Source organism: Ochotona curzoniae, unplaced genomic scaffold, assembly GCF_017591425.1.
Source record: "Ochotona curzoniae isolate NIBS_2020 unplaced genomic scaffold, NIBS_Ocur_1.0 scaffold_4506, whole genome shotgun sequence".
NCBI lineage: Eukaryota > Metazoa > Chordata > Mammalia > Lagomorpha > Ochotonidae > Ochotona > Ochotona curzoniae.
The window spans coordinates 51,663,420-51,679,628 of NW_024467119.1; the positions used below are offsets into that span (position 1 = coordinate 51,663,420).

General features: G+C 40.2%; 1 protein-coding gene across 1 annotated transcript in view; it reads right to left on the reverse strand.

Moving 5' to 3' along the window:
• The window catches only part of EGF (epidermal growth factor), a 77,368-nt gene that overhangs the window by 49,023 nt on the left and 12,136 nt on the right, over positions 1–16,209 (reverse strand). Inside the window, exons 2-6 of the mRNA XM_040967381.1 lie at positions 9,698–9,752; positions 8,408–8,612; positions 5,719–5,900; positions 5,099–5,326; positions 4,158–4,360 (exon numbers count right to left, since the gene is read on the reverse strand). Coding sequence (XP_040823315.1) covers positions 4,158–4,360; positions 5,099–5,326; positions 5,719–5,900; positions 8,408–8,612; positions 9,698–9,752 — 873 coding nt within the window. The remainder of the gene's footprint in view (positions 1–4,157; positions 4,361–5,098; positions 5,327–5,718; positions 5,901–8,407; positions 8,613–9,697; positions 9,753–16,209) is intronic.

The window sequence follows — 16,209 nt, forward strand, 5'->3', positions numbered from 1 at the left end:
TGCAATGGCTGGAGCTGAGCTGATCTGAGGCCAGGAGCCAGGAGCTTCTTCCGGGTCTCCCATGAAGGTGTAGGGTCCCAAGGCTTTGAGCTGTCCCCAAGCCACTAGCAGGGAGCTGGATGGGAAATGGGACCACTGGGAAAAATTAGAAATGATGCCCATATGGGATCCCAATGCGTGCAAGGCGAGGACTTTAGACACTAGGCTATAGCACAGGACCCTGAAGATTGCTTCTTACGGAATTATTCAGAAAAGAGTGGCAAAGGATAATTTCTTCTATTTTGTCAATTCTTGCTTATGAGAGTCCTTTAGGCATTGAAAACACAATGAAAAGTGGTATCTCCTGTTCTCCTGAGACCTTGACATTTAGGAATACAGACAATTTTGACAAAGCAGGATAAGGGCCACATGATTGGTGCTGCTTTCTGAGGAAACAGAACTGGGACGGCAAATGCAGGCTCCCAGTGGAACTGGTGAAGAAGCCTTGGGATTTTATCCCAGCGGCCGAGCAGTAAGAGCTGGTAAGAAGAGGACAAAGAGCCTTCCTGATCTTGCTGGCAAGCGGTTGAAACAGAGACTGGGAAATAGAGATGGAGGATGATGCTGAGAAAGGAGCAGGGGGTCTGTGAACTAGGTGAAGGACTGAACTTTGAGGATTGCAAGTTGAGAGTGATCAGTGGGTTTCCACCAGGCAATAACATGATTGAGTTTTCATTCGTTAAGGCTTACATCCCATGCAGCACAGTCAAAGAGGCAGGGAGAGCCCTTGGGGGCTCCTGCAGTAGATCTTTGTAGCCCAACACTCACTATGTCTCAGATTCTGTTCCTTGTTGAATATCCTAGAACACCTTTTGGATCCTAGAAATCAAAAAGGAGACCAAGGCTAGAAATAACAGGTGCAAGGGGCATGTGAGAAGTACATAGGAAATAAACCAGAGAAGGCCAATCAGTAGTAGTTAGCCCCAAGGGGAAACACTACACATACCATACCACTGGTTCTGAGAACTTCCACTTGAGAAGCAAACAACCAGTTAAACTTGACTGAGTCTGGGTCTTCTAGGTCACTTCAAAGAACAGCATCATAAATTTCCATACCATTTAAATTTTATAGAATACACTTCAAGAAAAAATAGCTTAGGCGCTTTGCCAAGATAAGTAAGTATAGAGAAATTCTTACTGGTATAAATGTTTGTGTGTTATAACAAAAGTAATATCGACCAGATGACATGAGTTTTCTCAGTTATCAACATAGCTTTATATGAAATGCCTCTTAATCCCAAGTGCCAGTGTTCACTTCTCCAGAGAGGCAGCAGCCACACACATAATATCCTTAGGGAACTGACCACCTTCTAGAGACATGTGATTTTGAATTTGAAAGCCATCAGACACATGAAAGCCTGATGAAAATGATCCACCATTTCCTTAGTTGTTACAATTGTATACTTTCAATTATTATCAAGTAGAGTTTCACAGCCCACCATATCTCAAGTGCAGAATCCCTGCTCTCTGAAGCACTAATGAGTGATGCCCAAATTCACAGTGCTCATGAAACCAAACGCTTATCTCACACAGTGTGTATGTGAAGCCCATCCTAGGAGCCTATGTGAAGCCGATCTACAAGACCAATTACCTCCTAAATCCCAGGTTGAACTGTGGCTTTGCAGTTGACAGAGACTGCTCAAACTATGGTGTTTCTGCTTAATAAGTCACCAGGGATTTTCTTCTGAAATGCAGGCTATCCATTAGTTGATTGCAACTCCACATCAAAGAGGTTGAGTCACAGTGAAGGATTCCAAAGAAAGAATGTGTTTGTGGTAGAAATAACACTAAATAGGAATCTCCTCCCTGCAAATCCAGCCTTAACTAGCCATGTAATCCTGGAAAAGATTCTGTTTAGATTTCTCATCTAGAGAAGAAGCATATTTTTTCCTTCCTTCCTTGTCCCACAATATTATTGTATTGAACCCATAATAAAATGTCAATGAAAACACTGGAAACTATGGGGCCACTTATAAATGTGAGAGATGATGCTAATGATGGCAGCCTTAACTGTCACTGCTGAGACAAAGGGACTTGCTTTTTTAGCTCCCTTTGGTGCAGTTAGTCATCACCACTCTAGACATGAGTTGAATTTGCAGTCAGTATGAGTCAAAATATTCCACAGCCTTTCTGTGCGAACTCTATTCACCATTTGATTTAATAGTATTGCCACTAGGTTGTCACTATGTGATGTAGTGCCACAACTCATAGTTAAATATAAGTTTTTCACAGCTATTGCTTTGTAAATTCAAAAGCAATTTAATAACATGCACCATCAAATGCTTCATCCATGGGACTTTTTTGAATTCTAAGAATAGCTTGTACCAACATATGCTTCATGCATGGGATTTTTAAAAATTCTTTGCAGATTATATTCACTTGCATGGAAAACATAGCTATTATAAAAGTTAAATTACAGTTTCTATCTAGGTTTTTAAAGCAATCAGAGGAAAAGCATTATCACTGTGAGCTTCATGCCCAAGGATATAAGAAAGAAAACCCTGGAGTCCCCCTGAATTCCAGCTTCCTTTGCATAATCTCAAGCCTGTCCTGTTCTGTCACCACAGTACTCTCCAGGAACCGTGTCCCGGGCAAGCGTGAAGATGTTTACACAATACTTATGACAGGGAACTGTCATCCAAAACATTTTCCACACAGTTAGCAATCCTGAATGGTATCTAACAGGAAGGATGTAGAGGAAACAATTTCCTTTTTGAAATAAAATATTTCTATAAGGGTGATATGTTAATGTAGCATCTTTATGTTGTATCTAAGCCATCTTGAGCAACTTAGCAATTATAAAAAAAATATTTAAAAGCCTGGCAAGTAATTAGTAAGTAATTAGCAAGTAATTCGTTCAAGTAATTATATGTTAAAGATTTCTGAGAAGAATTACTCTGGCAATAGAAAATAGAAACTATAGCTAGATTTAGTTATTTTTTAATAGTATCTGTAACCTAAAATTTTTTTATTTATTTACAAATAGCCACTTATATACATTTGGGAATTAAAAGTAAGCATGATTTCCATTTGTATAACACTTATATTCAAGTAAGAAAGAGAATCAAATTGGATGAAATTGATATGCGACTGAATTTGTGATGGGTTCAATGATGGATGCATCAGACAAGAATAGGAGATAAATGGCCCATTTTGATTAATCAGGGTAGGACTATCTGAGGACATGACATTTAATCTTAGAGCTTGAAGATAAGTCTGGGCCAACAGAGGAGAAAAAGGTTAAAGGCAAGAAGGAGTTGCATTGTTGTACGTCTGCAGGAAGGCTTGCAATATATCCTAAGCACAAAAATGAATAAATCAGTTTCAGTATTTAGAGGCAAGAAAGGAAAACAGAAAAAATCAGTTAGTGGCTGTTATAGCAGACCAGACAAGAAATGCTGGATGTTTGGGACATGGTGCTGGAAGTGGAGGAGAAAGGTGTCAGCTGAAATACACCTAGGAGGTAGAATGGATAGATTTCATGGAAGATTTGAAATAGAAAGCAAGGCAGTAGGAAACATCAGAGATGAGAAAATGCTACTGCAAGATAAGGATTGTCGAACTGCAAATAACTAAGGGGCAGTCAGGGGTAACCGCCACTGGCCCATAGTAAAACACAACTTTACAAACATAGAGGGCATCCCCTCTCCCCTCCTAAACACAGAGAACAAATGTTAACCACTGACATCAATTTTTAGATTCTAAGGCCTAGAGATTATTCTGGAGGAATCCACATTACCAAACTCCAGCTAACAAGCCTATATTTGTGATCTTTTTTTGTCCTCTCCTAAGTTGCTACCGTTGGAGGGTCAAAATTATTTTCCTTCCTCTGTCACTTATCTAAAAATGCACCATTCTTTCCTAAACATGCTTTCTGAGCTGGAATTCAAAGTCACTTCTTTAAGAGCCATTCATTCCAGAGTGTCTGCCATGTCTAGGTGAAATACATGTTAATACATGTCTACTGGCTTTTCACTTATTTCTCTTGCTGCCAGGTTCTAAGAATTTACAACAGCTGAAGGAAAAAATCTATTTTACTGTACATCCCGTGCCTGGTTGAAGCAAGCAGAAGGGTGAGGAGTACGCACCAGGCCCTGTGGGAGGTCAAGGTCACTCACCAGGCCTCCAGGCATCGTCCATTGCTTTGGGCTGTACAAGAGGATGTACTACTTTCAATGCACCTGGTGGCACAAATGACGTGTTGAGGTTAATTTTAACCATATCCTTCCCAGTGTGCTTGTTGGCTATCCAAATTGTCCTCTTTTCCCATGTCGAATAGAAGATACGGTCACCAAAAAGGGTCATTGCAAACAAATTGTGCCTAAAAAACAAACAGGGGGAAAAATCCATTACATGGCAAAGCACTTGTAGCCTGACTTGTTAATGTTTCATGCTATTTCAATTTCTTGGCTGACTGTTAATCACCTACCTTTGCAATAATTTATCATTTAAGTCTAGAAAATTTTATTAATAATTTCATTATAATCTGAACTAAGTAGATGTCAGTTCTAGTTCCAGTCCCATTGTCTCATCTTCTCTTTGCAGCCATCACAAAAGTGATGAAAACGGAGAAGAAAATAGGAATAGAGTAAGAATGGATCCCAGTTATATCAGTTCCACATTTGGGCCTCTTCGCACAAGTCTGTCTGCCAACTGCCAGTGTGCTACACAATTATATAAAACATGAGTACATCACAAAATGTGTGATAATCATTCCAAACACATTAACTTTGACTGCCATGTGGGAAGTTATTCTATGCCCAAATCTATTATTTTCATTTGCGTTTATTTAATCTTTATAATAAACAACAGTGACAACAACAAAAATCCACGCTTACCACCCCCACCTTAAAGAAAACTGAGCCTAAGAAAAGTTATGGAAACCATACAGAGTCACCTGTCTAGTGAAGAATAAATCTGGAATTTGAATTCCAGTCCTCTTGGACTCGAAATCTCCATGTCAAACTACTCTACCAATTCAGCTACCAAAAGTAAAATTAGTTCACCACACTAACTTCAAACGATGACTGCTTTATTTGATACCGAGAGCAAAACTTACTGTGCTTGGGGTCTGCTGCAGCGGACAGAGCCCCCATCATAATCACAAGAGCAGATTCTAGAACTGCTTGCATCTGTGCTGAACCCAATCCAAAAGAGCCGCCTATCAAACACATCCAAGGACGCAGCAGGTATTTTCTGTGGCATTTCCAACAGAGTCTTCACTTTAACACCATTGAGGTCGGATCTGTGAAGGCTGCCAGGCATTTCTGAAGACCAAAATATAAACCTAAAGACAAACACATTCCACAAACCCATAACTGAGTGTACCACCATCAATCACTTAAACAGCCAGCTTGTTCAGTGTTCAGCAGCTCCAAACTTGTGCCGAAGATGAGCTTGGCTACTTTGAATGAAAATTCAATTCAACAGGTATGTATTGCTCTTTTATGGAAATGCAATATGATAGCAGAAAGCCATACTAGTTAAGTAGTGTTTGTAAAGGGAGCCTGACTTGAATCAAATCCAGGCTACTTCTTTGCTGCATATGCTGGAGAAGAGGTCCTGGAAAAGAGGACCTTGCCCTCAATCGGAAGGTTCCTTTTGAGTTCAAAATGTTATGATTCTGCAAGTTGTAATTAGAGGTTGAAATGTATTTCAGTGTCTGAAAACAGAATTTACCTTTCTACTGGATCAACTGCTATATGTGCAGGATATTTTAAGGCGCTTAAAAGAACGTAGGAATAGTTTCCTTTCATATCTGTTACTGTAATGATTCCTTCCTGTTGATTTAACCAAATAATTTCTTCATTTATCCAATTTATTGCCATTCCAGAAACATTTTTCTCTATATTGCACACTTTCTGTAAAATCAGATTTCAGAATTATTATTAGCATTCCCCCATTCATAGTCAAAATGTATTAGTATGTACAATAAGTCTACTATTTTAAGTGCTTGTTATTTCTACATATCCCCAGTTTGTTTAAGTGATAAAATGGGCACAGATACTGTGTATTCTGCTGCAGCAAAATAAATTCCCCTCACATGGATATTTCTTTGGCACAGGATTTTTACAATGCTGGCAATTCCTATAGACACTGTTGAAATTAAATAATTCACTGTAAAATATTGATAAGTTCACCTATAGTAACAGTAAATCTCAATGCTACATTCAGGATTGTCTATTCAATTTCCTTTCCTAATTGTATTTTCTGACTCCTCCTCTGAACTCATGTTCAAATTTTGCCAAATTCTGGCAAGACTCCTTTGAAATTCGAGCAAGGCGTTATGAAGTCGATGAATCTCTCGGACCCCTCTCATTCTACTGCCCATGATGTCCTCATCCTATAACTAGTGTTCCAAGGTTTATCTTTCTGCTCCTTGAGTTCTATTCCTCACTGTCTCATGACAGAAACAACTAAACAAAGCCTCCCTTAATTCCTAACTCTAACAAGGAACAGGAAAACCAATCTTTTGGGGGGTTGGAGAGTGCAAAGTAAATAGAAGCCCTGATTTATACAATTGGAGATTTCCATGGTGTAAATATTCCCACTTTCTGGAATTCCAGCTACTCTTTTGACTACTCTTGGAATTTGGAGATTGCAAGTCTCATGAGCCAATTCTTGTTCTACATTGTATGAAGTAATCTACATAAATCACTTTACCAATTTTTATATCTATAATTGCCCATACAGGAAAATTATATTTTAATGGTTATAGTTTATAAATAATGTTTCATTCCAAAGTGAAATCGAGAATTGGAGGAAACAGTTGAGTCACTTGGCATGCAGCTCCCATTAGCTCAAGTCCTACAGCACATAGGTTTGGTTTCTCTTGCCCTCCCTAAAGCTAAACAGACCCCTTGCCTGGAACAGGTTCATACCAGTTTAGAGGGCTACGTGCATCTGCCCTAGATTCACCTATACCTCATTATAGGCTCATTGTAATCAACCTGCCATCAACCATGACAAGAATCGTTAGACCATAAAAGTATGAAAAGGAACAGTAGCTAGATTCTGGGAAATCTTTATCAACTTCCCAGAAAACCCATGACTATTCTGCCCTTTGTTAGAATGTACTGTCTCTCATGAAACGATCCACATGAAATTAACACAGTTCAGAGCCAGACTGTGTGCTCCCAGAGTGAGGTCACAGTTGTGAAGTGTGCATTTTTCTTCTCCCAGTTAGATGCCTGCTGCTGCTACCCACTCTTCTCTGGTTCTCTCAGGAATCCTTTTTCACAGTGAAGTCATGAACCTGGATCCTGGTGGGAGCCCCTCAATACAAGAGTGGAACCTTAGACATTAGGCCTGTCCTTTCATAGGACTAACACAAGTTCACAACTGGCTGACGTTTTTTCTTGTTCTGTGACAGATTCTTAAACTCAAAATTTTGAACTGTCTACCAGATGGCTGGAGAATGAGGGCCTTCCTTTGTTAGAAGTGAGATTAGAAAGTGTTAGAAATGGAATGAGATAAATTAGAGAACAGGAGCTTTATGGAAGGAAAAAGTTTTGAAAAACAAAACAAGCCAAAACAATGGACACTTTGTTGGGAATAAATGCTTAAAGTTTCTCCAGTCATGCGCTCTCTAATCTGTAACCAAAGAAATGCAAGGACACTCCTTCTGGGGTGGGTTGAAGAGTTCTGTCAAATAAAAAAAGGAAAGATGAAGGATCCTTTGTATGTACTTAAAATACTTAAATCTGCCATTTGGGCTTTTTTTTTTCTCTCTTAATTTTTTCTAACAGAGTGTAAACATTTTGAGATTAAACAGAAAAACAACTTTCTTCCTCAGTGTTAGGTGCTGAAACTCATGACAGATAACTCGGGATAAAGCAGGTGCTCCAAGCTGCAGCACAATTGGCAGCTCACACCAGTCAAGTCTGTGCCAAGTGGCTTCCCCAAGGATTGAAGGGTGTTTGGTGGTATCCCTGGCCTCCGCTCACTACAAGCCAGTGACATTTCCCTCCTCCAACCTTGCCCAACTCTGACAGCCAAAATTGTTTTTCAGATATGGCCAGATGCCCCCTGCAAGGCACTCGTTTCCAACTAAGAACTACTGGGACAGAACATATCATGCCAATAATCTGTTTTAACCATAAAATAACAGTCTGACTTAATAACCGTGGATATGTTCAAAATTATATTCATGTCCTTATTCTCTCTCTCAGGGGGTTTCTAAATATCAATTGATGAGCTTTTTAAATCATATAGTTCTATAACTGCAGATTACAGGAAAATCTACATTGGTCAGACACATTTAAATCATATTGTTGTCTTCATTTACTATACAATAAGAATAAGAATGCACTATATCCTGTGAGTCTATGCAAACACTTCTTAAACACTGTGGGTCATGGTACCTTACCTCTTGCATTGAGCCATTCATAAAAGCTCTTTGTAAAACTTGTCTTTCCAGATCCACCCAATAGATTCTTTCCTCTTTGTAGTGAAAATCCATGATGATTGAGACACCAGCATCCACCACCAGTTGTTCATGATTTGTTCCTTCTGGGTCAATCCTAAAGATGCTATTTCCATGCGAGAAAATTAAGAAGGGTACAGGACCTGAGTGGGGACAAAAGAAAAAAAAGCTACTTATTTTCTATGGTACTTCTGTGATACTTTATCTGATTTGGACAAAATTTTTCTCCCTGACAATCAACAACAGAATTAATATTTAATTCCTGATTCTTAAATTTTAAGTAAAAATTTCTGTAAAATAAAGAGCTCCTAGAGATGTAACAATTAGTTTTTTAAAGTGTCTCCTCCACAAACTAAATATTAGAAATTAGCATTGCTAATTTGTGGAAAATGAACTATTTGAAGAGAAAGTTGGTTTCTTTACTCTCATCTATAAAATGCCTTTTAGTATTTCAAAAGAAACCCTCTATGAAACTCTATTAAGAGGCCACATGAATGTAGACTTTAACTGATTAAATTGGAAATGAAACACAATTGTGATCAATTTGAAGAGGACCTTGTGCTCCTCTCTCCTAACCTATGACTACAACCTTCGGTGTGATGGCATAGAAGATGGTGAAAGCAAGAGAGAGAGAGCTGTCTCAAGAGAAAAAACAAAAAGTATAAATGCTGCCCTGTGTAAGTTCTGAAATATTTTTACTTGGTTAAGCATTGTCACATGAAATACAAGAACCCCGGTTAGAAATGAGCGAATCCCAAAAGGTTAGATACCACATGTTTGCTTTAATTTAACCAGTAATTTCATTTGTTTGTTGGCTTATTTGTTTTTGAACCTGTCATTGATACCGTCTCAATCCATGTGTTGTGAAAAATTGAACTTGCATTACTTTTAACATATTGTTTACTCAATAAAAAAAAAGAACCCCGGTTAAATTTGAATTAAGCCTCTGTAATTCAAAACCCAAAAATCCAAAGTGTGCCACAGTCCAAAGTTCTTGCATGTCTTCCTGATGTGCAAGTGGAAAATTCTACACCTGACCCCAGGTGATGAATTATAGTCAACACTCACTAGGCAACACCAAGGTGTAGGTATTTGGCCCAGTGGTTAAGACAAAAGCATCTTATATTGAAATGCCTGGTTCAAGTCCCAGCTCTGATTCCTGACTTCAGCTTTTTCCAATGCAGATCCTAGGAAGCAGCGAGTGATGCTTTGGGTAGTCATATTCTTACTATTCACGTGGAAGACCTGGATTCAGTTCTATCTCCAGGTCCACTTCTGCCCTCAGACACTTGTGGTCATTTGAGAAGAGAATCAGCACCTGGGAGGGCTCACTTTCTTTTTTTCTCCCCACCACTCAAAAAAATTTTTGACAGACCCAGTGCAATGGCTCAATGGCTTTATCCTCATTTTGCAAGTACCAGCATCACATATAGGTGCCAGTTCATGTACTGGCTGCTTCATTTCCCATCCAGCTCCTTGAATGTAGTCTGGGAAAGCAGCCAAAAATGGTCCAAAGCACTGGAACCCTGCACCTGCATGGGAGACTCAGAAGAAGCTCCTGGCTCATGGCTTCAGATCAGCTCAGCTTTGGTCCCTGCAACTATTTGAAGAGTGTACTAGGTCTTTCTCTCTGTCTCTCCTTCTCTCCATAAATATGATCTGCCTTTCCAATAAAAATAAATCTTGAAAGATTTTCTTGAGAAAAGAAAGCTTATGCATGCTAAAATTTTGGCACAACACTACCTTCAGGATACATGTGTAAAGTGTCTATTAAATATACATGAATTTCATGTTTACACTTGGGTTTCAAGCCCAAGATATCTCATTAAGTATATACAAATATCCCAAAATACAAAATGCTTCTGATCTCGGACATTTTGGATAATGAATATTCAACCCATATATGCATAGTACAAGCAGTGAAAATTATCCTCTGTTTACTTGGAATTTAAATTTAACTGAGTGTGATTGCATTTTTATATGCTAAATCTGCGTGGTGGACCTCACTAAATGTCCTGATTCTTACAGGACTTGCTCAGCATCCTAACCCTGGATCAGGGATTCCACATTGCTCAAGGTGATGGTGAAGTGTCCCCTCGGGTTTCCAGTAACCAGTTTTTTCTTGGGAACTTGTTTCCATCTATAGAAGCCTGAGCATTAATTTCTAGAAGACTCCATGCTCAACTTGCCTTGCATGCTCTGAAGTGACTCAGCCCCATCTCCTATCAAGGCACTGCAGCAAATAGGGTATGAAAGGAGAATCATAACACTTCCATGTTTCCACCTGGATTTACTCCACTTTGCTTTAACTTCAAATTTGAAATCCCAAGATGTTTGTTTTCTTAAGGAATAAGTAGAAAGCCTTGTATTTCCTTAAGAGGATACATAGGGATAGAGATGCAAAAGATTGGGAGAACCGTAAGAGCATGAGAACTTATAGACCTAGACGTAAATGTCCAAGAGAAATAGCTCAAATAGCTCTCCATCTTTGCAACACACAAGCCTCCCTGGTCAAACACATGGCACAGTCCATGCACCATTGACCTCTGGTTATAGAATTACACAGGTACCTTGGATTAAAGAGAAAGGGTCCTGGACAGAGAGCCAGAAGGTTTGTTTTTTAGTTCCAGCTCAGAGACGAGCTGAACACGGATCTCTCCTATTGCATAGCTCCTGAAACACGTGTCAGATTACTGTAGGCTTAAAGGCTGGCTGCCAGGAGTGCTCATTAATACAGATGTCATTCATTATTTATAAAAGGAATAAATGTGTCCAATATATGTTACTATTTTCTAAAACTTCATGACCTGAAACTGAGTGTTCAGCTTTCCCAAAGTACTACTCTTTGCAGGTTTTCCTTGCCTGGGTCCCTATGTCAAGTCATTACTGTAGCCATTCTACTTGAGTAGCTGATTCTAATTCCTATGCTCTCAAAACACAGTTTTTTTCTTTTCATAAACCCTCAGAATTGTGTTATACAAAGCAAAGCCTGGACCGAGTATCTGTAAAAATTATACACAGTATGATCTGAAACAAAATGAGACACTTTTGAGAATTAGGCTTAGAAAAATAGGAATTACTCTGCACCACTCAAAACGACAAGTAAGTCTTCAGGTATTTTTTTTTTAGGACTCTAAAAACGCTGTTGTGCAGTCCAATCTGGGGATGAGAATGTCAGCAGAGTCCTCATGTTTGAACAGCTTATGCCTTCCCATGTCAAAACCTACTGCATTTACTTTGGGTGCAGTTCAGCAAAAGAGAAAAACCTAGAAAATCAAACATCATTGCTAAGGAGCACAAACCCAAAGACAGCAAACAGTTCTGAGCAAATCCACTGGAACCTCTGCCTTCTGGAGCTAGGCATTAGTGGGAGATCTGCAGGCATTAGAAAGGAGTCCAGAATGTTTGGAGACTCCAGTAGAGACTGCAAGGATGTGGAGCCTCTGTGGACTGAAGGTCAATTACAAAGAGCAGGTTTGGACTGATGCGGCACTGGAGGAGTAGACACATAACGTTTCCAAGCCTGCAACCCCTCCTCCCCGTGAAGCTGTGAGAGGAGCCTGAGCAGCTAAATAAAAGAAGTTGATTGTCTTCTGCACACCTCAAGAGCAAAGGCTCATGGGAGCTGTTGAACACCCAAGTGTCACAGCCAGTTTAACCAGGTTCTCCCAGGCCAACACTCCCACCTGCCCCTAAAGTTACAGATTTCTAGCTCTAAATCTGTCAACAGACCAAACACTCACAGAACAAAGAAGGAAAGGGGTTTTTCTGGACTTTAAGATTGCATGCCACCATGAGAAAAGAGAGTAGCTGAAGGGCACCCCCCCACACACTGCTCCTGCCCTGGTTCCCACCAAGAAACTTTCCTGCCACTCCTCGGGATTGGCTCCCATGATATCTTGGATTGTAAAAAATGCAGAGTCTCATTTCACTATGAGAGATTGCCTCATCTCCTTTGTACAGTCATGGGACTTCAAAGGGCACAGATGTATACTTGGGACCAATGACAGCCTTCCTCTTGGCTTATTTGGCTTATTCTCTTTTTTCTTTTAAAGATTTATTTATTTTTACTGGAAAGGCAGATTTACAGAGAGAGATGAGACACAGAGAAAGATCTTCCACCTGCTAGTTCACTCCTCAATGACTGCAATGGTTGGAACTGAGCCAATGCAAAGCTAGGAACCAGGAGCATTTTCCAGGTCTCCTATGTAGATGCAGGGTCCCAAGGCTTTGGGCCATCCTCCACTTTCCCAGGCTGCAAGCAGGGAGCTAGATGGGAAGTGGAGCATCTGGAAGACAAACTGGTACCCATATGGGATCCTGACCCATGCAATGTGAGCATTTAGCCACTAGGCTATGATTCCGGCCCTCTGGCTTAATTTTTAAAGTCAAAATTCAAGTTAAAGGGAGAAGCCAGTTAATTGAGAAACAATACACCCAGAGAGGAACACCAGCAGATTTTGTTCAATGCTGAGCTCAATGCTAATTTCTGGGCTCTTATTATCTCCATAGCCATAAAAAATATATAGAGAAAAAGCCCAAAGAATTGGGAAATTGTGCTATACTTTATCACCAATATAACAAATCAGAATGACAGAATAACCATGGTGATGGTGATCCTTAGGACAAGGCTTGTCCTTTTGAAACCAATTGGATTTCTCTGAGCAAAGGGAAAAACATGAAGCTACTATAGGTATTAGAAAAATCACAAAGCAAAGGTGTTTCAGTTTATGAGCCTTGAGAGAAAGCAATAGCCAATATTTCCCAGGAGCTCTTGTGGTGTCAGACAAGATTCTAAGAATTTCTATTTAATAATTTATTTAGTCTTTGTGACAAGCTGGTGAGGTAGAAGCTTAACAGTTTGCACCAACCAAATAACTGTACCTTCCAAATTTCAAAAGCTGATGCTTAACACAATATGCCACACATAATGTATTGTCTCCTTCATGCAAAGCCAGGCAACAAGCAAGCAAGTGGGGCCCACTGTCCAATACTTATGTAAAGTAGCCATCACAATTCACTGCAGTTAAAATACAGCTTAGGCAGGTGTTCAGCACGGAAGTTGACCGTGCTTGAAACATTCACACCCCACTGCAGAGTGCCTGAGTGGAAGTCTTGACTCCGCTTCTGATTCCAACTTCTATTTATGCATACCCTTGGAAGGCAACAGGTAATGGCAGCATAGGTGAGCCCTTGGCTCTAATATGGGAGTCCCAGATTGAGTTCCCGGCTCCTGCCTCAGCCTGGCCCAACCGTATATAGACATGTTATAGACATTTGGAGAATGAACCTTTCTCTCTGTGTATCTCTTCCTCCTCTTTCCTTCTCTCTTTTTCCTTTTTTTCCATCCACTTAGAGTATCTAAAATTCTAAATAATATTGCTGAAATCTAAGATACACATTTCCTTATATGTAATAAGTTAGCATAAATAAGCAGGAAACTTTACAAGATGCGAACTCCCTTTGTGGTGAAAATGCTATGGCAAAGAATCACCATGTGCTTGGGAGGGAGTGGATCGGCATAACCAGTGTGGCTTGCTACACTCAGGCAAGAGCAGATCTTGCTGATATGGCAAGGGACTGATGCCTAGGCTTAGGGAGGCTCCTGGAAAGCCCTGCAATAGACAACAATAATTTTGCAAACTTTAGGAACAGGAGTGATCTTCAGAAAACTGAAAACAGAGGTACCGTATGATCAAGCTATACCACACCTAAAGAAGGCGAAACAGCACACGCAAGAGTTACCTGCACGCTAATGTTCATAGCAATACAGTTCATAGGTTGTGGAATCAGTTGATGTCCATCAACTGATGGCTGGATAAAGAATATATGACACACACATACAAGATGGAATACTACTAAGTCATAAAAAAAAGTGAAATCTTGATGTTGGAAACAAAATTAATGCGACTGGAGAGTATAATGCTAAATGAAGTAACTCAGATTCAATAAGAAAACTACCACATGTTTTCTTTTGTATGTGATAGTGTGAATGTCATACAATTTTCCCACACTGAATCATATCATGTAAATGACACAAAACAGGGCCTGGTGCGATGGCCTAGCGGCTAAAGTCCTTGCCTTGAACATGCCAGGATCCCATATGGGCACCTGTTCTAATCCTGGCAGCTCCACTTCCCATCCAGCTCTCTGCTTGTGGCCTGGGAAAGCAGTGGAGGACGGCCCAAAGCCTTGGGACCCTGCACCCGTGTGGGAGACCTGGACAAACTTCCTGACTCCTGGCTTCGGATCAGCACAGCACCAGCTGTTGCAGTCACTTGGAGAGTGAATCATAGGATGGAAGATCTTCTTCTCTGTCTCTCCTCCTCTCTGTATATCTGACTTTGCAATAAAAATAAATAAAATCTTCAAAAATTTTTTTAAAATGACAACACAACCGCTTTACACATTACTAATAGAGAGAAGAGAGGAATGGTAAGAACTCTTGGAGTACTCATACCACTTTGTTCTTATTTTGGGTATTGTTTAGGAGTCGGACCAGATGACCAAAGAGATCATGTATGTATACTTATGTGCAATATTGCTCTGTATATTGTGTTTTCACAAAATGCTTTTTGAAAAGGGGGGCAGCGCAAAAGCTTTCAAAGAAAAAAAAAACAGAAATTAAATATGTTTTGCTTTCATTGTGCACTGAGCTGTCCAGAATGCAAAAGCAAGCAGGCTTATGGTGGTTGTTGCAAGCCTTCTCTTAGTGCCTGCACTTCACCCTCATAACACGGGTTCTTTCCCAACGTAAGAGAAACTGAGCGGGGGAATAATCTGGTGATGCAGCATGGAAAGCAGGGTGTACAGGAGGAAAGTGACACACGGAAGTGACCAAGAGGTCAGCGGAAGGACCAGAAGGATATGCAGCTTCATCTTATCCCAGGGGACACCCATTTTTGATGGAAACAATCAATGGCTTTGTGTTCTATCTGAACACAAGTAAATCATTCTTACTCGCCAAACCCTAACTAGCCCAACAATGTAAGCTGATGAAAAGAATCAATGACCTTTATGTGTCTTCAGCAGCTTTGAAAGACTCAAAGAATATGCCACATCCTTTACCAGAGTGCCATACCTTCAGTCCCAACTCTCTCACTTTCAATTCAAGCTGCCTGCTAATTGAAAGTCCAGGGAAGCAGCCAGTGATGACTCAACACGATCCTTGGGTCCCTGACACTCCTGTGGGACACTGGAATTGAATTCTGGGCTCCTGACTTTGGTCTGGCTCATTCCCAGCTGTTGTAGATGTTTGTGGATTAAACCAGTAGATGAAAGATCTCACTCTTCCTGCCTTTCAAGAATCAATCAGTCAATCACTCAGTTTGAGTTGAGCCAATCTGAAGGTCTCCTCCAGGTCTCCCATGCGGATGCAATGTCCCAAGACTCTGAGCCATCCTCGATTGCTTTCCCAGGCCACAAACATAGAACTGGATGGGAAATGCGGCTGCTGGGATTAGAACCAGCACCCATATGGGATCCCAGCATGTGCAAGGTAAGGACTTTAGCTGCTAGGCTACCGTGCCCAAGAAAATTTTTTGTTATGAAACACTCACCGGGTTTCTCAACATGAATTTTTTAATATGCGTGTGCGTGCGCGCGTGTGTGTGTGTGTATGATTGTAGCTAAAGGCAAGCCACATTCTGAAAATTGTATTACCATAAATGCCAATAAAGATTATTTTAACAATAATAATAAAAATATTCTGAGTGTTTTTTACAGGCTGGCTCTGTTTTGTGTAC